The sequence below is a fragment of the Oculina patagonica genome, chromosome 7 (assembly GCF_052425735.1).
Source record: "Oculina patagonica isolate OP01 chromosome 7, crgOcupat, whole genome shotgun sequence".
Taxonomy (NCBI): domain Eukaryota; kingdom Metazoa; phylum Cnidaria; class Anthozoa; order Scleractinia; family Oculinidae; genus Oculina; species Oculina patagonica.
Genome location: NC_135764.1, coordinates 30,467,875 through 30,490,504, shown reverse-complemented (window position 1 = coordinate 30,490,504; position 22,630 = coordinate 30,467,875). Strand labels below are relative to the sequence as shown.

The window sequence follows — 22,630 nt, the reverse complement described above, 5'->3', positions numbered from 1 at the left end:
AAGACATGCTTAGGCTACCTCATGTAACCAAAAATTGGGGAAAGCAGAGAGTGTGTTATCACTCTCTGAAAGACTGGAATAACCTAGACAGAGACACCAGAAATGCACTTGATTTTGTAAATTTTAAGTGTAGCGTTCTAAGTAGGTTTTTTAGTTAATTCTTTCTTTTGTATTCAAGTTAGTTTTTAATAATAGTTTTTAATTCTTAGGTATTTTTCGTTTTATTGTATATAGTCTTATTAAGTATTTTTAATCTTAGTTAGGACCTTTCTGAAAACCACTGTATAGTGAATGAAGGCTTCCTAATAAAAGATTATTATTATTATTGTTATTATTATTTTTATTATTATTATTATATTTCAAAAAAACGGCGGTCCGATGTTATTCCCCCCAACTCCGATTTAACGGGCAAAAAACATGGACTGACTTTTGTCTAAAAGCATTGAATAGACTTCTTGAATTCTATAACGAAATTCCCAGTCACTACATTTATTGCAACTGTTTCATTTCCGCCCAGAGACACTCTCTTGTGCTGTTAAAATACAGTGTCTCAAGAGGCAAAAATCATCATATAGATTTATTTATTTTTTACATTTTAATTTACTTTTTTACATTTTAATTATAAGAGGTTGTAGATAGAAAGCAAGTTGTTGGTCCATGTATTAGCGCAATTGTTAGAGCAGTTTTCAATTGAGTGTCCGAAAACCAAAACCAAAGTAATTACTCTGGCCAATCACAAAGGACACAGACAATCCAGTGAACCAATCAAAACTCGAAGTAAATACATGTAACGAAGCGCGGGAAAACTTTCGCGAACGAGTCACGATTGGTTTTGGTTTTAGTTTAATATCGTACCCAGATCTTCTCAACCCTCGGAGAGAACTACCGTGTACTACCGTGGTAAGTAGACATCTGGGTACGAGATTAGGTTTTAGTTCTGATTGGCTGAGAAAGTGGCGCGAGATTTTTAAGCCAATCACTAAGCGTAGCAATGCAAAACCAAAGCAAACGCAATTTACTTTCGACACTCAAGTGAAAACCGCTCTATGCCGCGTTTTCGAGTAATTCAATTTCTGGCTGTTTCTTCCATTAGGCCGAATTTGTAAAGCTGTGTAGAAATAACGAAGTCTGTAAGCCAGACTTATCTATCAGGGGAGAAGTGAGAGTTGGCGAAGGGTAAGTTGTTTTGTATCATTTCTCCCTTCTATGGGGAAATCTTTGTTTACAATACTTGCCTCAAAAAAAAAAGCGTTCAGCCCAAATAGAAATACGAAAATTTGGCTGTCTTCATTTGCGTTCTCCAAACTACAGTGAAACCTCAATATAATGAAGGGCCAAAGGACTGGCAAAATGTGTTCGCTATATCGAGGTTTCGTTATATCGAGGTTCTTTTTCATATACTTTGCTATTACTGGGACGAAAAATATCGTTCGTTATATCGAGGACTTCGTTATATAAAGGTTCGTTAAATCGAGGTTCCACTGTACGCAGAATATGGTCATTTCACATTGTCCTTTCGCAAAGAACGGCCAAGATATGTACCACATACACGTGCAGAGTTACTGTACTGCTCATTAAACCTTTTTTTTTGGTGACTCTCGTTTACGTTGTCGACGTAGTTTGCTTTAGCTCCCTAGTTTGACTTCGTGAAGACAGCATAACCATTCTCGTCCCCAGGGCTGCTTGTCCCTTTTAGCCGGCTGAGCCTGGGGCACGAGAAACAACTGGCTCTGGGTACACATGATTTGATTGGCTAGATTTTAACAAAGGGAGTTTTAAATCAAGCCAATCAAATCAACCGTTTCGATCTCCAGTAAAAATAAGGGTTTTAAAACGCCGGCTCATTTCATGTTAAAATCCAGCCAATGTGTCCCCAGAGCCATTTGTTTCTGGGGACGAGAATGAATATCACCCCTATCAAACGGAAGTTTGTTCTTGGTTATAGATAGAATGCTCGCTCTGATTGGCTCATATCACAGCAAAATTTGATCATTCTTTTGCAGGAAAAAAAGCGAGATTCTGCTTGGTAAGGTCAAAGAAATTACTGTCAGGGTGATGGTGGAGAACAAGGCACTTGACGCAGCCTACCCTGGAAAGGTCATCTTGACGTACCCATCTGTGATCGACTATGCCAGCAGCAAGGTATGTCGACGTAAAAAGAATGTCTTAAGACCCTTGATGATGCTCTCGGGGTGTCCGGGGCGCGGTCTCTGTTCTAGTGCTATCAAGAAACGGGTCACTATAAATATCGATTTTTTTGAAGACGCACGAAAACAACTTGTAAAAGTAAGTCTTACTTTTTCAAGTTGCAATCCGTTTCCATCCGAGCCATCCGCAGCTAAAGATGCTCGTTAACAGTTTCAGTGCTTTTATATAGCAATTTTAATAAAAATGGACTATTATTTCAGGTTCCCTGCGACACAAATATAAATTTTGACTGTTCAAAAATCTGGTAAAATCCGTGACATAGTCCTTTTAAGCCCCCCCCCCCTTCTTCCTTTTTTGGCGGTTAACAATAATGCAGCGGTTTTCGATTGAGTGTCGTAAAACAACAAACCAAAGTAATCACTCTGGCCAATCACAAACGACACAGACAATCCAGTTAACCAATCAAAACACAAAGTAAGTACTGGTAGTCGGCACGAAGCGCCGGAAAACGTGCGCGAGCGAGTCACGATTGATTTGGTTTTACTTCAAACTGGTTGAGAAAGTGGCGCGAGTTTTTTAAACCAATCACTAAGCGGTGGCAATGCAAAACCAAAGCAAATGCGAGTAAACTTCGACACTCAAGTGAAAACCGCTCTAATTACCCTCATTTGTCACTTGATTATTTCAACCTGGATCTCATAAATCCGTTTATACTGGGTCGTGGCGTCGGCGTGGTCGGGTTCTGTCTTTCCTTCGCCTGGTTGGCGGCCTCGTACATTGCCTTCTGGCTAAGAAGTTTTGGTGAAAAGGCGATACGGGAGTTGATATTGATTAATTGTCACGATTCTTGTCTGTCCACATCTTTCTTTCTTCAGGAAATCTCTTGCTCCACAGCGGCGGCAGACAGCGACAGCAGAAAAGCTGAGTGCCTTGTCGGGAATCCTTTCAGAGGAAATATGAAAGTTAGTAACTCAAAAGTATTCGGCGTCAAACGTAGCCTCCTTCGCAGACGTTCTTTGTGCTCGACAAGTGGGGGAGAAACGCGTGACGAGCCCAAAGAACGTCTGCGAAGAAGGCTACGTCAAACGTCTTATTTTAAGAATGAATTCAAGTTTATTTCTCCCCTTTTCTCAAAAAATGATTAAAATTATTTCAAGATTAGCCATACGTCTTTCTTCGTGCGCTCACTGAGCGCTTATGAGATGCTCCTTATGAAAGGCATCACAAAGTGTCCTCACTCAAAAAAGTCCGCCAAATGTACAGCCATAATAAAAGAATAACCAAAAACCCAGACATACATGAAGTACTTATCAAACAATACTTGAGTTCGATCCTAGACTAGCCTGCGTCGCAGGTTTTGTGACACGTCCGGCTGCAACGCAGGCTATCCTAGACATGAAGCTACATGAGTAATCTTTTGTGTATCGATGTGTAAATCTCACAAAATACATTAAATGACGTCTCTGGGAGCCAGCATTTGATTCTCTCGGTTTAGTCTTTATTATGAAGCGAATTGGAGAGTATCAAAAATGTAGTGAATAATTATTATCATTATTATTTTTTATAGAGACAGTTCGACATCATATTTAACACTCAAAGAGTCACTGGAAACATTACTGAGTTCACCATTGATCTTGAGGCATCAAGGTAATATTAGTGAGAATAAAAGGCACTGGTAGCAGCTCTCGCAATCAGGGACCGCGAAGCATTTTTCCAATTGGGGTGGGGGGCTAACTAGGGCTAAGCCCCACCAGCCCCCCCCCCTCCCCCCCCCTCTACCCCGGCTCCAGGGTCCCTGGCAATGTCTCGCATGAATGGTTGCGACCCTTACAAGCTACAGAACTGAATTAAAATATGGCTGGCGAGGTTGTTTATTACTTCCTTTTTGTCTGTCTGTCTTTTTAAACCTTTGTTCAATTGCATGACCAAGTCTATTGTTTTTCGTTGGAATTTTATAGAGAACCCCAAGAGTGTTTGTACTCCGCAGATTAAAATGCATACCCTGCTTACCCTAGAAAAGTTTTTTTTTTCATCTTCACACGTACTGTTGTGTTTCCCTAAGGAGAAATAAGAGTTTTATTCTTGGTACACGAGAAAGACAATATGATTCAAGATACTTCCGATCGCGAAGCTACAAGCCCACCACATATTAAAATCGCTAGCCAATCACAATGCACTAATTAATTCTTTAAATTGTATGTTTCGATATATAGTTTATACAGTGAGTTTTTGACTGACGGATTCCTTGTTTATTTATTATTTTTAGCGGCCTCACGAAGGACGCAGACCCTTCAAATAACAAGCAAGCGCTCCCTGTTGCCGTTAAATTCGAAGCGGATCTTGGTATTGTCGGGTGAGTTAACGAGCGAGACTGGACCCTAGCGAAATAATGGGCAACATGGCGCCCGTTGTACTTATGTTAAGGTGTTCTTCTCCAACGAAAAGCCAAAACAAGTGAATTGTTTTGTGTGTTCTGGGTTGCATTAATAATTTTCGAAACGAGTTTTACCTATGGAGTGTCACTGTATTTTTGAGCTTGAGATCGACGTCGATAGAAAGCCTAGTTTTAGTAATTTAAGGAATTTTCTTTCTGAGTTTTGTAGCCTGCGTTGCAGACGAACTAAAGAAGGGTCACTAAATCCTGGTTTTGTGACACGTCCGGGTGCGACGCAGGCTAGAGTTTTGCAGTTGTTTCGAATTTTCCTGTGTTTACCATTGCCAAAATGATCGATCACAGAAGTTCGCCGTTATGCAATTGATTTTCGTTGCGTATCTGTGTAAGAGATCTTTGGAAATTCTCGGAAAACCTTGGGCAGGTTGCGAAAGATACTAAAGAAATGATCCTTATTTTTTTCGATATTTTCAGGTTTTCTAATCCAGATCAAGTCGTGTACAGTGACAAAGTAACAGAACAGATCAAGACTGCGTACGATATTGGACCTGCAGTAAAGCAAACCATTACGGTAAGGAGTGATTTTAGTAATACAGTCAACTCCCTATTTACGGACACCTCTATAAGACGGACACCTCCATAAGATGGACACCTGATGATGGTCCCTGCCGTTTTTCAGTCATTTTACTGTAACCAAACTTCCTATAAGACGGACACCTCTCTAAGACGGACAACGGACACTTTGAAATCATCAACGGACACTTAAGAAGTGTTTTTTTATATCATGTTTTATTAGTGAAATACTTCAAAACTTCGTATAGCTAAAGCAAAGTTAGTCAGTGCCCTAAGGATACGCCTATATATACCAAGCTTACTAACCAAACACAATGAAGCTTCTCTGCTTACGTGAAGCAGTGAATTATCGATTGTAATGAAAAAACGAGTCAATTTTCTGATATTATTGATGTTTTAGTTTGTAGGTTTTGTTAGAGAAAGCGACTTTAAACAGACTCAAAACAGACGTGTATTCATCGTGCATAGGTTTAGCTTTATTTATCTCAAAATTATGGTGTCATGTTTCCTCGACTCTCTACAAGACGAACACCTCTCTAAGACGGACAGTTGCGGCCGGTCCCGAAGGTGTCCGTCTTAGAGAGAGTTGACTGTATTCACTTGGTTGTTGTGCTGACGGGTGGCTCAACTGTAAAGCTCATTGGACTCCCTTGAGAGATCTGGTTTCCATCCCTGACCAAGTTCCTTGTCCTCTTGAAAAGGCGTTGCACTTGTAATCCGGGGGTCCCGGTTTTAAGCCTTCTACTCTGCCACTAGATGGATTTGTTTTTGGTTGTCCCGAGTTCAACTCTTCGGCTTTGAAATATTTGTTTGGTTTCTTTGAGTGGCATACCTGGAACCCGGGCCTGGAAACAAACCATTGTAAACCCGTTGCATCTCGAAGCTAAGTGCGTTGACTGCTTTAATGATACGATCATGCACTGTCTTTGTTTTGGTTTGAGAAGAGGATTCAAACATCTGAATGCCGGCGTTAACAGCTGCGATCATTATGAATGACAACGTAAATGCAACTGCTTAAAGATGATTTCCAGTCCGTACTGCGCAATCTCCGCCTGCAATGTTTGTGCGTCTCACAAACAGAGGAATGTTAACTAGCAAATATAAAAACCGGGACAACTTACCTTTTTCTTCATTATTCGCCAGATTCCTTGCAAAACACAATAACGAGTAAAGAAGCTCGACGGTATTTCAAACGGACGTTTTAGCTCATCGTGAATTCTTGAACGAAACTATCCGTAATGGCGAACTAAAAAACTTCATGTACGCTATCACCGAAGTGTAACGTTTCAACGAATTCAAAACAAAAATGTAAACAAACCCTGAGTCTGCGCAGTACGGACTGGAAATCATCTTTAAAATAGAAAAAGAAAACTGTAAGACCTTTGACTTGTGACTCCGAGCTACACTCGGTTCACGATACCCCAGAAAGTCCGTTGGTGTTAACACGGCTCCAAGGTTCTCCTACTGAAGAAATCACAGTCACTTTGTCCAGTGACTACTTTGAGCACTAACTTGCTGTTGTTTATGGTTAAAATCCGTAAAATGCGGCGAAGTTTTGGAGTAAGCCGCTTATACTTGTTAAACCTGTTTCCAGGTGCGTAACAATGGTCCCAGTCCAGTCGAGTACGCAGAGGTGTCAATCATGGTTCCTTTCAAATATAACAAGCAAGAAGATCCAAACTATCTATTGTACTTGATGGAAGTGCAGGTGAGTAGAGTAACGCTTGTTTCGGACAATCTTTGGAAATTTTCGGAAACAGTCGGATCTCTTCGGCGACCGTCGAAAATTGATCGTAAACGTATTGAGTGACGTGTCACTTGATGGCGTAAAAATGCGACAACAGACGTGACAGTGGTCACGAGCGTCAAAGAAGCCCGGGCAAAAAAGAGAGCTTTTCGTTTGTAAAATAGTTAAAGCCTGGTTTTCACTAGCGACACAAGCACAAGCGCAAGGATAACTGCTCTTATTTCACCTTGAAAACGGCTTCGACGCAAGCAAAAGCACAAGCGCATTGCATTTTGATGCCTGTGCTTGTGCTTGCGGCAAGCAAAAGCTCAAGGGTCAAAATTTGTTATTTTTACGTGATTACGCTTGTGCTTGCGTCACAAGTGAAAACAAGGCTTAAGCAGTCGCTTTTTTGCCGCAAGAGTTTGAGCGTCACGCAGAGAGGTTAGCAGAAATAAGGAACCATTCTAACACGCATTTAGTCAAAGATATGTAAGTCACATATTGCAGAGCGCGGTGATCTTTTTTACTTATTTTATTTCACTGCTAATACTTTGTTTCCCTTTAGGTTATTGGGAATGCAGGAAGCTGTAATGTGAAGACAAATCCTTTAGATCTCCAGGTCAGTGGAATGAAATGTTTAAGGAAAACGAAATTTCAGTTACACAAACGAGCGAACTCTCCATTTTAACATTCGTGTTTTCTTTTACGTAAGACACACTCGTAGATGCCACAATTTTTCATTTATTTTTGTTTTCAGCTAAATGCCAATTCCAGTCAAGAGTCCAATTCCTCCACGGACAAATCAAGACGTGAGGTCAACCAGTCAAGTGTGGAACTGGTAATTAAATCAGATTTCTTTCGGGTGATTTTCTTTTGAATGTCAGTAAAACCAAAACCAAGTCACTCTGGCAAATCCTAAAGGACACAGATAATCCAGTGAATCTATCAAACCTTGAAGCAAATAAATGTAGTCGACAGAAAGCGAGGGAAAACCGCTCTATTTTGGTGTAAAAAGAAATACATTATCACGGTTTTCTAGTGATTACATGAGGGAAACACATCAATACTCGAAGCAAAAAGATGTAACCGGTGCCAAGCGCGGGAAAAGATGCAACCGGTGCCAAGCGCGGAAAAACATGCAACCGGTGCCAAGTGCGGGAAATATGCAAATAGTACCAAGCGCGGGAAAAGATGCAACTGGTGCCAAGGGTGGGAAACATGCAACCAGTGCCAAGCGCGGTAAAACATGCAACTGGTGCCAAGCGCGGTAAAACATGCAAAAGGTGTCAAGCGCGGGAAAACATGGAACTGGTATCAAGGGCGGGAAACATGCAACCGGTGCCAAGGGCGGGAAACATGCAACCGGTGCCAAGGGCGGGAAACATGCAACCGGTGCCAAGGGCGGGAAACATGCAACCGGTGCCAAGGGCGGGAAACATGCAACCGGTGCCAAGGGCGGGAAACATGCAACCGGTGCCAAGGGCGGGAAACATGCAACCGGTGCCAAGGGCGGAAAACATGCAACCGGTGCCAAGGGCGGGAAACATGCAACTGGTGCCAAGCGCAAGAAAACATGCAATTCGCAAAAGGTGCCAAGCGCGGGAAAACATGGAACTGTTGCCAAGCGTGGGAAAGTGGATCCAAGCGCGGCAAAATATGCGTATGTCACGATCGATTTTGGTTTCGCCCCTAACTGGTCAAGAAACACCATGTTTTTCTATAATAAGTCAAAACATTACAAGTTAAAAACGCTAAGTGGATGATGTGTTTCGTGCATTTTTCAGCCATGTGAAACTAACAGTGACATGACGTGCCTGAAGTTTCCCTGTTTCCTGGGAAGAATGATGCGAGGCGACCTGGTGAACATACAAATAAAGTCCCGTCTCTGGCAGAACACACTTATTGAGGTACTTGATTGTTCACGTTCATGTTGTACTTTTATGTTGCTTTCTTTCCGGGTTTCTTTTGTGCTGTGCTCTGTTCCTTTTCGTGTCTTTTTTAAAATAAATTGTAATTAAGTAAAATTTTAATTAGGCAGGGTAGCCTATTCAGCTCATAGGCTAGTATCCAGAGGGGCCCTGCATCTAAAAAATTAAATTAAAAAAAAACTATAAAGTAAAATAATGAGAAATTTACATGAAAATTTAAAAAAAGATAAAAGAAGGCTAAAAACGTTACTAAAATACTATGATAAATAGAAACGTTTTGCTAGGCGGCAAAAAGTCTGTATTTTGTTGGCGTTCGCTATATTTACAGGAAGTTCGTTAAAAATCTTCACTCCACTAAAAATAAAAGTGTTTTTCACATAATTTAATTTGACCCTTGGAAGTGATAGCCTAATAATTTGCCTGGTAATATAATTATGAATGAACTCTTGTCTTTTTTTGCAGGCGAACGTTGGCTCACTTAACATTACCACAACCGCTAAAGTTGTTGCGCCATCTTCCGTGAGTGAACCTGATGAAAAGAACAACGAAGTTAAGGTTTGTGCTTCTAGTACAAAGGATATTTTGTGTCGTGTACATGAAGTCATCCTGTATTCCATCCTTTCGTAGGCATTTGCTTGAGCCCGCGGTTTTTCTTGCAAGGGGTGTTGCTAAGCAACATTGCGTATTAACATGGCGACAAGCTGACTATCACGTGACAGCTTTCGGTCTGCGAGTCCGTCTTTGCTGGAGATGTCTTCGTTAGAAAAGCAATATAATTATGGCTTTAAATGTTAGAAATACTCAACAATTATTCCCCGAACGCGCATTGGATATGAGATGGTAGATAGCCAACGGGGCGCGTAGCGCCGAGTTTGCTATAACGATCTCATATCAAACAAGCGTGAGTGGAATAATTGTTTTATTAAAAACGCCCAAAGAATTGCAATATTTTAGCCCCCCATCTGTTTTCGTTGACGCGTATCGGCAACCATTTTGTGGTGAATAGTGTATGAGCTATTATACCATTGCCTGTTAACCAATCAAAACTCAGGAATTGCAATATACCATTGCTATTTATAAGGTAAACAGTCGTGAGTGGAAGTAGATAGCAAGTTAATATCGCTATTGTTTATTCTGAACAGATTGGTCTAAAGGCTAATCCTAGGACCACGCCAAAAGGCAAAAGTGGAAAGGTAGCTGCTTGGATCATTATCGTGTCTGTCCTGGGAGGCCTTCTGCTTATCGGGCTTGCGGTATTTGCTCTCTACAAGGTTAGTCTTATATTACTGTCCGTCCCCCGCCTCCTCCCCCACTGGCAATTCTGTAACGGTAGTTGTTTACCATTAACACGGAGAAACCGGTTAGTTCATAGTTTGGGCCACTGGTAAACAAAAAACCCTGAACGGAGATTCCGAATGAAATTTGGCGTGTTCCATTGACCAGAAATTACTCGGAGCAGCTGGAACTGAGGTTACTTGCCCGTATACGGTTCGAAACTGGCGAAAGGCCTGGAACTGGTAGATAAAAGCTAATGGTCAACACATTTTCCGTTCAGGTATAGGGCGATCTTTGCCTCATTAACATACAACTTTGCGCAAAGAAGAGATCATGATATATACAAAGTGACTCCAGATATTTAAGGTCGCGCGGGACCCTTTGAGGCAAATACTGTAAACAAAGATTCCCGGCCCTATTCCGGTTGGGAATTTTGGTAACTTTTAAGACGTTCCGTCTATGTTAGAAATTTTCTGTTCGGGCAAACCAGAATAGTCTTAGCATTTGCATCCCAGCCGAAAATCTACAGAATCTATTGGTTAATGCTAAACAAACAGTGTTTTTCGTTTTGAGAGAGATGGTACAGCAATGAGTTGTTTTTCTTTGTTTTTCAGTTTGGTTTCTTTAAACGGAACCGCCACGAAGACCACAAGAAAGACGAACCGACTGAAGAAGAGATGACGCCTATGAACACATCAGCAAACCAGGCCTAGTGATTGTTAAAAAGACTCGCTTGACTTTGCGACAGGACTACTTTCACATTTGTTCTTCAGTCTAGTCCCAGGGCCCCTTGTCCCTCTCAGCCGACAGAGCCTGGGGCACGAGGAACAAGTGGCTCTTGGGACACAGGATTTGATTGGCTAGGTTTTTAACAAAGAGAATTTAAATATAGCCAATCAGATCAACCGTTTTAAATTTCCCTACAACAAAGGGATTTTAAAACTGTTGATTTGATTTGATAGATTTAAATTTCCTTTGTTGAAATCTGGCCAATCTATTCATGTGTTCCCAGAGCCACTAGCTCCCTGTCCCCCAGGCTATGCCGGCTAAGAGGGATCAGCGGCTCTGGGGTCGAGAATGATTTGTTCTTCTACTCAGATTACGGCATCGGCGGGAAACGATTTTCGAAACAAACAATGCCGGCTGCCCTTATCTCTGACGTTTAGGACGAGAAGTTTGTTAAAGTTAAAAGTGAAACGAGAAGAAAAAGGAGGGGGGAGGGGAATTACTTTTGAAAGTTCTTGTTTTCTAGTTTTGCGTTTTGTAATTTCCATATTAAGTTGTGTTTACTTAACACTTGTTTTCAGCTAGCATAATGCAATTTCAAGTTTTGTAAGTATTTTTCATAAAAAAAAAGATTTAAAGAGAGTGGGTGTATAGTCACTTTCGAAAGTTCTTGTTATCTAGTTTTGCGTCTTGTAATCTCCATATTAAGTTGAGTTTACTTTACACTTGTTATCAGCTAGCATGATGTAATGACAAGTTTCGTTAGTATTTTTCATTAAAAAAATTAAAATATTTTTTAAAATTTAGGTTTTTTCTATGGCCGTTTAAAGCGGAAAGGTCGAAGCTATTTATTTAAGGATAACATTAAACTAAAAGAATTAGAAGTAGAAAGTTTGAAACATATTGCTAATAGGCTATTTTCAAAATGTCCCTCTGTTTCAAATGAAGTCTACTGAGTGTAAAATCATTCATATGAAAGTTTTGATTTCTATTAATATGAACATGGCTCTATATGGAAGGTTTTACCCCGGACTTAATTGTTTAAGGGAGGAATATAGGCTACTTAAAATGGTCTGTTCTTTGGTTACTTTATATGTAGTGTATATAATTAATTACAAGAAGTAAATAAATAAGTTATCAGCAGACTGATTTTGTCTCTTCATGTCATTTATTACCCGTAAACAACATTGAAATGGCAGATGGTGTTTTGTCGTAGGTTAGTTCTAGCCTCGTCCCCAAGCCAATTCACGCTATGTGAGTGAACGGAGGAGGTCTGAAACCGAACTCTCCCGACAAGCTCGGCGAGTGACGTCCAGGGTTCGCACAGTCTTGAAAAGTCCTTGAATTCCATTTTTCCTTGAAAAGTCCTTGAATTGTGTGCAAGTCCTTGAAAAGTCCTTGAATTTTCTTCAACTTTGAATGTAGTGAGGTCGAAAGAGAATTGCTTTACATAGACTTTGGTCGTTTCCTGTGTAAAGCAGCTTCAAACACTGAAAAAGCCGAGTGTAAAAGCAGCTGATAAAGGGAAATTGAGAAGCCAAGTAATCCAACTGCGCACGTGAGTTCAAATGTCAGTGAAACAAGTTCACCACCGGTTTTGTATAGAACTCATAATTGTCCTGCGCATGCCGCATGCACTTTAGGCATTTAAAAACTTTTAAAACCTGTTAGCTTGGACTGTCTGTGAAATTACATTCCTGGTAGGTGATCATTGAAAATTTAGTTTGGTCCTTGAAAAGCCCTTGAAAAATAGTAAATTATTTGTATGAACAGCGTGGGCAGAGAAAATCGTCCCACGGATCCAACATGCTCCCGGACCGGTTGGGCGCTCTAACCGACGAGCTGGGAAAAAATTAGTTCATTTTTTTAGCCCTGGCTTCCCCAAGTTAGTCTCAGTTAAGACAACATTGGTTATTGATAACGTCTTTATTAATTTAATATTTATTCATATAAGTCCTTTCTACTAATATTTGAATTGAAATCGAAATCGAAATGGACCCTGCAGTTGTAAAGCAAATTGCACAATTTCAAAGCACAAAAGAAACACCGCATGTCTGCACTAGGGTTATAGAGCATCACCCCTCCAGCGCGTATCCCGTTTTGTGTAGCATGACGCGATGAAGAGAACTGCAATTGAGCGCAGTGCCGCAAATTGGAATACCGTGAAATCGTCGGGTTTTTTGTATTTTATTTTCGAAACTGCTCAATATGCTTTACAATTACACAATATCTCTTTCATTTACATTCTTAATGTGTAGCTCGCCGCTCATTTTTATGTACAATACCACAATTTTATATCGGAATTTATAGAGGTGGCGTCCAACGGGTGAAAATTTACTTTACCTTACATTTAAAATTATTTCTAATTCTATTTCGACTGTACCGGACTCTCAGATAGTGGCGAAAAACGCAAGATGAACAAAAATATACGACAAGATCTGAGAGCCTGAACGAACCGAAGAAATTTTTGTACAGCTTCTTAATTTTGCCTCCTAAAATATTTGTGTCATTTTAATTTGAATACTCTTTGCTTTACAACCTCGTCCCCGCCAACTGAAAGTCCTGGGGAAGAGACTGAAACAACTCGTGATTCGACCTCGTTCCCAGGTTTTCACCTCCATGGAGACGAGGCTGCACGAGTTTCCTCTTAATGGACGAAGAAAGTCTGGAGCTCAGTGGAAAATGTAACTGAGCCTATTCTTGTGAAAAACAGGTTCTTGAAACCTAATGAAATATCATTTGAAATAATGTTGCGCTGGGGCAGTTGCCCACAACGCCAAAATATACAATATTTGTTCGCTATTGTTAACTCAATGCATTTGAATTTCAATTCTAAAATAGTTATTTTTCCAAAGTGCAATGAAACATGGTTCTAGCACAATTTACTTAAAATTCTTTACCTTCTGTGACAAAAAACAATCCAAAGTTACAAAATTCTTAAACAAATCAAACTGACCTATAAAAAATAATTTAAATACAAAATGATGTAAATTTTAATTTGCTTGAAATTTATGAGAACTGAAAAGTCCTTTTCTAAGGACGTACGTTAAATGAATTCGTCGTTGTTTTCCAATGGATGCCGCGAGGGACTGGGCTCACCCTGAGCAGTTCCGTCTCGATTGACAAACACAAATTCACGGTCAGGAGACTCGGTACGAAACAACTCTTCGAGAGAATTGTCATTTGCGCTTTTCCGTTCATTTAGCGGATTTGTAGACTGTGTTGGAAGATGGCTAACAGTGTTAAACAAAGGATCAGTCCCATTTGATGTGTCACCAATTATACTGTTTGGATTGCGAAGAACTGACTGTTCATTTTCTATCTGACCGCTTTCATTCTCAATTCTATGCTCAGTATTAGACGACAAAAGAGTTGTAGTGGTAGAATTAACATCATATGTCCTTTCCTCAACCCCTTCAACTTGACTCTCTCCACAAAACAAAGGATTTGAGTCAATAGACTCGATGTTAGCAGGTCCTTCGCCAAAACTAGCAAACAAATCTTCGCTTGCATCTTTTAAAACGCCTCCTTGAACAGCAAAATTTTGCTTTGAATATTCTACATCATTTCCTTGTTTTACTGAGCTAGCTTCAGTGTTTAGACTTTCTAACTCCTCCACATTCTGAACATTTTGCGTCGTTTCTTTCACTGTTAAACCGCTTTCGTCGTCTTCCTTGCCTTGCTCGTTAGATCCCGCCGAATCTTCCTTCTCTTCTCCTTCAACATCGCCTGACATAAAGCTACTTTCTGTCTCGTCCGAATTCTCAAAGTGGTCAAAGTTGGCAAGCATTGGGACAGGGAGGCCTTCTGGGATATCAGTGTCTTTCTGTTGTTGCTGTGGTGACGGGATTTGCAGGCGGGAGGCTATGTTGTTATCAATCTCCATAAAGTCGCACTCTGTCTCCATTGTTGATCCACGGAATGCCAAAGTTCCTTTCAACAAATCCCGTACCTGTGGGAAATTAAGAAACGTTCGTGTGAGCAACCTATTTTGTTAAATAATGTTAAACGCCCCTTTACAGGCCTATTACCTGATCCCGTTTGTAGGTTCATCTCCTCGCTTATATATTCCCCCCCCCCCCCCCGCCTTTACCCCGCTTGAGGCCTTTTATAGAACGACCGGTTTGTCCTCTCGATTAGATCTATTCTGATTGCAGAAACCTGCTTTTATCTTCACTGTTTTATCCTTGTAATGTATACAAATAAAACCACGCGTTGAAAACTAACTGATTATATTTAAGAGTGAGTAGATAAGTGTCGAAGTTGCAATTTGGGGGCGCTAATTTTTCCACGGCTATGCCCAGGTATAGGTCCCTCTTCTTCGTCGAAATAAGCCACGCGCTCTAAACAAAATGACGTATTGTGTGAAACTGTGAATGGTGGGAATATAAGTATCAAAATTGCAACTTTGAGACGCTATTTTTCCCCGGATATGTAAGTGCCCAAGTATAAGCTCCCTCTCCTCCCCCCCCCCTATCGAAATAAGCCGGCGAGATTTTTTTCGATGTGTTGCGCTCAAATCTGTTACTGTGGTGAGTCTCAAGAACACTGTTCGGTGTAAACACAAGCGTGTAGTCACTGAAGCGTAGAAATCTACCAAAAAAGGAAAGTTAACAAATACAAGGAATATTTCTTGCCTGTTTTAAGCCCGCTAAGCACAGATATACAATATCTCGAACACAATCTTCGTCCTTTGTGAGTTCGTCTTGAAGAAGATCTGCAAAAATTGAAATAAACAATCGTTGTGTTGACTACTGTGTGCAAATTGGAATGGGAATGTACGTAACGGCCCCTGAACATAAATTAGTCGTGAAGCTGGGTAAGTGAAACTACAAGTACTTCCCCCGAAAAAAAGGAAAAAAAAAAAAAAAAAAAAAAGTATTTTAAAATTTTGATGACTCACGTGAAAACCAAGAATTTACCAAACAGCAATTTTGAATGAAAAAACGCAGTCAGAAATTAGGAAGTTTGGGCACGACAATTTTCAGAAAGTGTTCGTAGCCGATATAGTGCAATTATCACTTTCGTGATGCGTTCGTATTGATAACGAACGTGTCCCGAGGATATGACTGGACCCAAATCTAAAACATACACACGACTCGCGAATCACTGGGGCGACCTAGTAAAACGCTTAGGGGTACTCTGCGATGGACTAGCATCCCATCGAGGGGAGGGGGGAGGGATACAAACCAACACACTCCTAGTCGACTTCATGGAATGGAAAATAAAGTAATGCTCTATGAAACCAACACTCACCAATGTACGAATCCATTTTCCTGCCGCAGTACAAGTACATCCCCTGCATTTTATCTAGCTCTGATTTCAGTGAAGACACTTGTTTCTGAAGCCGTTCATGATCCTACAACAAAACGAAAGATAAACATTCTTTTCCAACTCAGTACAGTTGAACCTCTCCTTACGCAAACCTCTAAAGTACGGTCACCTCCCTACTATGGACAGTTTTCTTTGTCCAAAAGAGATCAAAATTCATATAATCTCTACCTCTATAATATGTTCACCTCCCTATTACAACTGCAAAAAGAAATTATAACATAGTGAGCTTTGCCACGGATAACTTAAAAAAATCTAGCAAAATTGTTTTAAGTTGTTCCTTTTTGGTTTGTTACCGCATTATTCCTTTGTTGTTTTTCTACCATGGAAAACCACTCGCCTTGATTTGAAGGTATTTCTTTCCACAGCAAAAACGATTTAATTTATCGCGACATCACAACAAGTTTTATTTACCTGAGCCAGTTCATCATAGTCTACTCTGGAGCGGGTCCTGGGCCGAGTCATTAGCTTCCCTTTGAGTGGATTGCTGAGCGCTTTCAAGCTCTTCCCAGGACTTGCCGAGTGGGATCCGGAATCTGCGCGATCTCTCATCTCGGGGGCTGGGACAGAAACTGGACGGGCTGGTCGTGAGCCCCTGGGGACAAGCTCTTCCACTAAATAATTGAACAAACAAAACAGTTTTCAAACTGATTAGTATCGAATAATAACTGTACATGAGTAGTTTCGCAGCGCAATGGTAGAGCGCTTGCACAGTAATAGCACAAGTCCTGTGTTCGAATTCCGCTAAAGATTAATAATCCTTGTTTACCCGCTTTTTTGCAGCTACACAAGTACACACATGAGAGTTACCGGTTGTGGCACAACTTGCAAAAAAACCGCTCGGGCTCGCCTGGCTCGCTGGCTCGCCAGTCTCGCCTCGCTATTTTTTGCAAGTTGTGTCCACAACCGGTAACTCTCATGTGTGCGGGGGTCGCAATGCCAAAACTCTCATGTGTGTGGGGCCCGCAAGGCCAGCCCTTTTGTGTGCGGGGCTCGCAAGGCCAACCCTGTGCTAGGAATAAATATCAATTGAACAAATATTTTTAAGGTATATACACCGAAAAATGGCTGCCGCAAGATATTCGTCAGAAGTTTTGCAAGCTATGATGGAGGAAAACCTCCGTGAATTTCAAGAAAACCCCAAAGAAATTTAACTTTTTTATTGGCCCACACCGATTTTAACGAATGGCTCCGTGTATGGAAAATGAACATACCGGAAGCTAACGAAAACAACAAAGATCTTTACACTTTTGCAAGAAAAAACAAAAAAAAGTTTTATGAGCTTTTGGTAAGCGAAATTGATGACTTACAAAATTTAAAAGAAGCTTTGGATTGAAGTCAATTTTCAAAAAAATAGACGGTGAGACGCAACACATGGAACACTATTTCAGAGAAAGTGAACCACACCTTTTTTTAAAAAACGACAAAGACCAAATAAAAAAAGAGTTTGAAAATTTATTGACAAAGCAAAGGGAGAAATTGAGGGTTGGTCAGAGAACGGCTCTGGGTGGGCCATTGAAAGAATAACAAATGCGTACATCAACGTTGCGCGTTATCAGCCATTGAGAGGAGGAACTTATTTGCCTTTGCCCCCAAAGTTGGCAAACAAGAAAGCAATTATTAACGTGCAAAACAGAGATAACCAATGCCTAAAATGGGCTTTGAGAGCTGCATTATTTCCGCCAAGAGATGGGAAAAATCCGCAAAGAACAAGCAGATACCCAGTTGACGACGGAATAAACTACAATGGAATCGATTTTCCAACGCCACTAAAGCAGATTGACAGGCTTGAGGCGCAAAACAGGGACCTTGCAATAAATGTGCTTGGGTGGGACTCAGAAGACGAATGTGTGATACCTTTAAGATTAAGCGAAAAAGAAAATAGCATTCCCCGTATATTCTTATGTTGATTGAGTCAGGATTAACAAGCACTACTGTTTTATAAAAAGAGTAAGTGCTTTGTTACATGACCAAACTGGAGATCAGCATAAAAAACACTTTTGCATGATGTGCTTGACAGGTTTTACAAGAGAAGACTTGCTCGAAAAGCAAAAAAATATTGCAATGGCGCTAAAGGCAGGCCAACAAGGATTGAAATGCCGGAGAAGGGGAAAAACACTCTTTCTTTTAAAAACTACCAAAAACAAATGAAAGCGCCTTATACGATTTACGCCGACTTTGAGGCATTGCTAAGGCCGATAGAAGGGTGTAAACGCGAAACGCCCGAGGAGCGCCAGATAAGAAAAGACCTTGGTGAAGAAGTAAAAGACATGAAGCCGAGTTACACAGACAAAACAGAACAGCACGAGGCATGCGGATTTGCTTACAAGTTGTAAGAAGTGATGGTAAACACGAAAAAAATTTGTGTACAGAGGAGAAAACTCCGTTGAAGTATTCTTGAACTGTCTTTTAAGTGAAGAAAAGAAAATAAGATATGAATTGTCAAACAAAAACCCCTTGTGATGACGGCAAAAGACTGGGTAAATTAAAAATGCAACAATTCACATTTGCGAAGAAACGCTAATAAAAAAAATTTTGGACTCTTTGCCAGTTTGGATTGGAAATAAAAAGGAGCTTAATTACTTTGGACAGATGCACAAAAAATGTTATTACAGAAAGGAAAAAGAGGCAAAAAACCTGATACCGAAACCCATATAAGTAAAAAGCTTGAAAAAGAAAACACAAATTAGCAGCGAAAAACCAAAAAAACTGCTTAGCGTGCCACAAGCCGCTTATCCAGCCGAACTACAAGGATGTGGTAAAAGACCATTGCCACATAACAGGCAAGTTTCGAGGAGCCGCACACAACATTTGTAACTTTATGATGCGATTAGATCCGAAAAAGGTCCAAATACCAGTTGCATTTCACAACCTGAGGGGTTATGATGCGCACCATTTAATGAGTCAATTTCAAAGATTTCAAAAGAGGCACAGAAAGAAGTAAAATGTGTTGCAAACAACATGGAAAAATACATCACATTTTCACTTGGCAAACTGCGTTTTATAGACAGCTTAAACTTTCTTAAAGGAAGTCTTGATTCACTTGTAAAAGCGATGCCGAAGGAGGAATTAAATATAACAAAATTAATTCAACACAGTCGTCTGATGAAAGTTTTGAACTTCTTTGCAAAAGGGAATCTATCCTTACGAATACATGGACTCATGGGAAAGATTTAGCGAAAAAGTTTGCTGAAAAAGAAAGTTTTAGCAAATTATGATGAGAAATAACGGATAAAGAGTACGAACACGCGCAAACGTGTGGGAAACCTTTGGCTGCCAGACCCTGGGCGACTACCACGATTTGTACGTTAAGACTGACGTGACCCTGTTAGCCGACTCTTTGAAAGCTTCCGAAAACTCTGTCTTGAGAAGTACGGGTTGGACCCCGCGAATTATTACACGACGCCAGGCCTTGCTTGGGACGCACTCTTGAAAAAGACAGGCGTGGAGCTTGAGTTACTTACAGACTATGAAATGCATCTTTTTGTCGAAAGGGGAATAAGAGGCGGGATTTCGATGGTAAGCAAGAGGTATGCAAAGGCGAACAACCCTTATGTTGAGGGATTTGACCCGAGCCAGCCAAAAAATACATAACGTACCTCGATGCGAATAACCTTTACGGGTGGGCAATGAGCAAGCCGCTTCCAAAAAGTGGATTTAGATGGAAAAAGGTTATGCCAACAGAAAAAGAAATAACGACAAAAAAAAGTATGCAAAAGCTGGATGGATTTTAGAGGTGGACTTGGAATACCCGAAAGAGCTGCATGACGCCCACAACAGCTATCCATTAGCACCAGAGAAAAAGAAAATAAACAAAGAAATGTTTTCGCCTTACCAAAACAAAACAATAAAAAATCTTGATTTGCACCCGCCAACACCGAAAACTTGTTTTAACTCTTGAAGACAAAAAATTACGTCGTGCATTACCGAAACTTGCAGTTTTATCTAAAACAGGGAATGAAACTCAAAAAAGTGCACAGGGTCTTAGAGTTTGAACAAGAGGCGTGGATGGAGCCGTCCATCCGGATGAACACAGAATTCCGAAAAGAAGCGAAAAGCGACTTTGAAAAGAACTTTTACAAGCTGATGAATAACTCAGTTTTTGGAAAAACAATGGAAAACCTGAGAAACCGTGTAGAATAAGAATAGTGCGCAGCGACGAAACAAAGAAAATAAGAAAATAGTTGCAGCCATTGTATTCAAGACATGTAATGTTTTCAAACGATCTGGTTGGAATAGACATGCGAAAAAGTAAGCTTTTTCTTAATAAACCGGTCTACCAGGCATGACCATCCTTGACGTAAGCAAGTTATGTATGTACGATTTTTATTACAACCACCTGAAAAAAGAGTACGGGGAGCGTTGCGAGCTTTTGTATACAGACACAGACAGCCTTTTGCTTGAGATAGAAACAGAAGACGTTTACGCGGACATGGCAGAAAACATTGACAAGTACGACACAAGCGACTACCCGAAAGATCATTCGCTGTTTTCAACAAAAAACAAAAAAGTTTTGGGAAAAATGAAAGACGAATGCGCAGGAAAACAAATTTCAGAGTGCGTTTGTTTGAGGCCAAAAATGTATTCAATAATGACAGAAGGTGAAAGCAAAAATGAAATTGAAAAAATAAAGAAAGGCTTCCCTGAGGTGGAAATAAAAGAGTGCGCGTGCGCAGGGGCCGGGAAAAGAATGCAGGCAATAATGGCAAACGATGAAGAATTGGTCAAAAAAATAATAAAGAAACATCCGAAAGCAAGTGTGCTAAAATGTTGCAAAATGCTAAAAGTGGACGAAATAAATATAAAAAGGCAAAGGGGGTAAAAGAGTGTGTGACAAAGAAAAAGATAAATCACGAAAATTTCAAAAAACACTTTTCCAAACCAAGGAAAGCTTTCACGAAATGCACATGCTAAGAAGCTTTAAGCATGAGTTGTGTTCGATAGTGGTGAACAAAAAATCGCTGTCCTCCTTTGACTCAAAGCGATGGATAGCGGATGATGGGATACATACAAATGCTTACGGGTATAAGTTTTGCGAAACAAAGCCTACATAAACATAACGTTTAGAGCTTTTCTGAGCCCAAGGGGCTCAAGCACTAAGTGCTTGGTGGTAACTGTGTATTTGGAGGAATAACAAGCAATTCTTCACGCACGAAGCCGCGCTTTGGACCATCGTGCAAGTAATAAAGAACTGGCTGATTAGGTTTAGTAACAGACCTTTCAATGCTGTAGACTTTTAATGACCAAATCGGATCTGTAGCCCTTTTTACGCCGCCTTCCAGCTCGCCAGGTTGGTAGAGATAGCGCACATTAACGAGAGAGGGTATTTTTTTTCTTTCTTGCCAACAGGCCTTGTATATTTTGAGGACGGTTTGGACGAAACAGCCTTTTCTTTGATTGCAGTGCAGGTTTTTTTCCAGTAAGACTGGTAACTTCGTTGTTCAGAGCGGTAACAACTTCGGGAAGCCTTTTTACCCACGCTGTCGACCGCTGGCCAGATGGCAGGTTCATCTCGACACCGTACTGATAACCAAACAGGCGCCCTGCCAGTGTTTGATTAAAACGTTCAACAATAGCTTGATCTCTGTGAATGTTAACACGCCCGCGTCTAATATAGGTTTTGTGATTTTCCATTTCTTTAGTAACAGCTCCCATGAATTCGCGACCAGGGTCAACTTGAAGCATCTGTGGCCATTTTAGTGCACTTCGCCTGTAAATTGTCTGAAAACCTTTTGCAACCTCAGTTGAATCTTTGGAGGTCAAAGGCTCGGCCTCTTTGAAACGGCTGGCAACGTCAACAACAGTCAGAGCGTATTTGTAAACTTTTCGCCCTCGCGGCAGTTTGTCGTGTGGCAGAAAAGAAGGTCCGCCTGGTGGACCGCGTTAGGAGAAGAAACATCAATTTTGGGCGAGGAACGTATCGTGGTGCCGGAAGGTAGATCTGCCAAAGGGCCTGCTTAACTAGCCACTTTTTAGCAGCATCTTCGGAAACCTTGGCCGCCTCGGCTAATTTTTTTATCGCTGTAATTCCTTCCGTAGCCCTGGGGGCTATAGTAGACTTTCGAGATTTTCTTCGAAAAGTTTTGCTCCGCAAAAATCTTTGCATCCATGTGTATATAAGAAAAAAGAAAAGTTTAAAGAAACCGAAAGGCAGCGTACCCAAGTGCAAGCGCGCCAGCGCCAACGAACATAAGTTCACCTTGTTTCTGCTGCTCACTTGGCTGATAGAAATAGAGAACTTGGGTTCTTTCGGAGGAATCATTTGTTTGTCAGGATGTGCCTGGTTGTAGAGTTTGAAAGCGTAGTCTGTGTTCGTAAAGTTTTGTTTCGCTTGCTGTTTGATCTCATTGTTGGTTTCGATCCAGTCGAGAAGCTTCGTGCGGTCGCGAGAGTACTTCGCGTAAGCTGCCTGGTAAGCCTCGAGAGCTTTGTCGTGTCTTTCTTTTTCTTTCAAAGCGGCGTCATCTCCGCCACCCAAAGCTCGAGCAAGATAGTTGCCGCCAATGAAAGCAGCAGCGTTCAAGATAG

At 40.8% G+C, this 22,630-nt stretch overlaps 2 protein-coding genes across 4 annotated transcripts in view; one reads left to right on the top strand and one right to left on the bottom strand.

The window, feature by feature from the left end:
• LOC144659711 (integrin alpha-V-like) overlaps nt 1-11,920 on the top strand; it is a 29,389-nt gene extending 17,469 nt beyond the window's left edge. For both annotated transcript variants that reach the window (XM_078520205.1, XM_078520204.1), the window contains exons 20-32: nt 1,094-1,176; nt 2,004-2,142; nt 3,024-3,110; nt 3,716-3,795; nt 4,415-4,501; nt 5,015-5,111; nt 6,708-6,821; nt 7,408-7,461; nt 7,600-7,680; nt 8,627-8,749; nt 9,233-9,325; nt 9,913-10,041; nt 10,660-11,920. In XM_078520205.1, coding sequence (XP_078376331.1) covers nt 1,094-1,176; nt 2,004-2,142; nt 3,024-3,110; nt 3,716-3,795; nt 4,415-4,501; nt 5,015-5,111; nt 6,708-6,821; nt 7,408-7,461; nt 7,600-7,680; nt 8,627-8,749; nt 9,233-9,325; nt 9,913-10,041; nt 10,660-10,758 — 1,266 coding nt within the window. In that variant the 3' untranslated portion in view covers nt 10,759-11,920. The remainder of the gene's footprint in view (nt 1-1,093; nt 1,177-2,003; nt 2,143-3,023; nt 3,111-3,715; nt 3,796-4,414; nt 4,502-5,014; nt 5,112-6,707; nt 6,822-7,407; nt 7,462-7,599; nt 7,681-8,626; nt 8,750-9,232; nt 9,326-9,912; nt 10,042-10,659) is intronic.
• Nucleotides 11,921-12,669: 749 nt separating this feature from the next.
• Nucleotides 12,670-22,630, bottom strand: part of LOC144659132 (TBC1 domain family member 5-like) — a 30,713-nt gene continuing 20,752 nt past the window's right edge. For both annotated transcript variants that reach the window (XM_078519578.1, XM_078519579.1), the window contains 4 exons: nt 16,517-16,716; nt 16,028-16,130; nt 15,409-15,488; nt 12,670-14,723 (listed from right to left, as the gene is read on the bottom strand). In XM_078519578.1, coding sequence (XP_078375704.1) covers nt 13,818-14,723; nt 15,409-15,488; nt 16,028-16,130; nt 16,517-16,716 — 1,289 coding nt within the window. In that variant the 3' untranslated portion in view covers nt 12,670-13,817. The remainder of the gene's footprint in view (nt 14,724-15,408; nt 15,489-16,027; nt 16,131-16,516; nt 16,717-22,630) is intronic.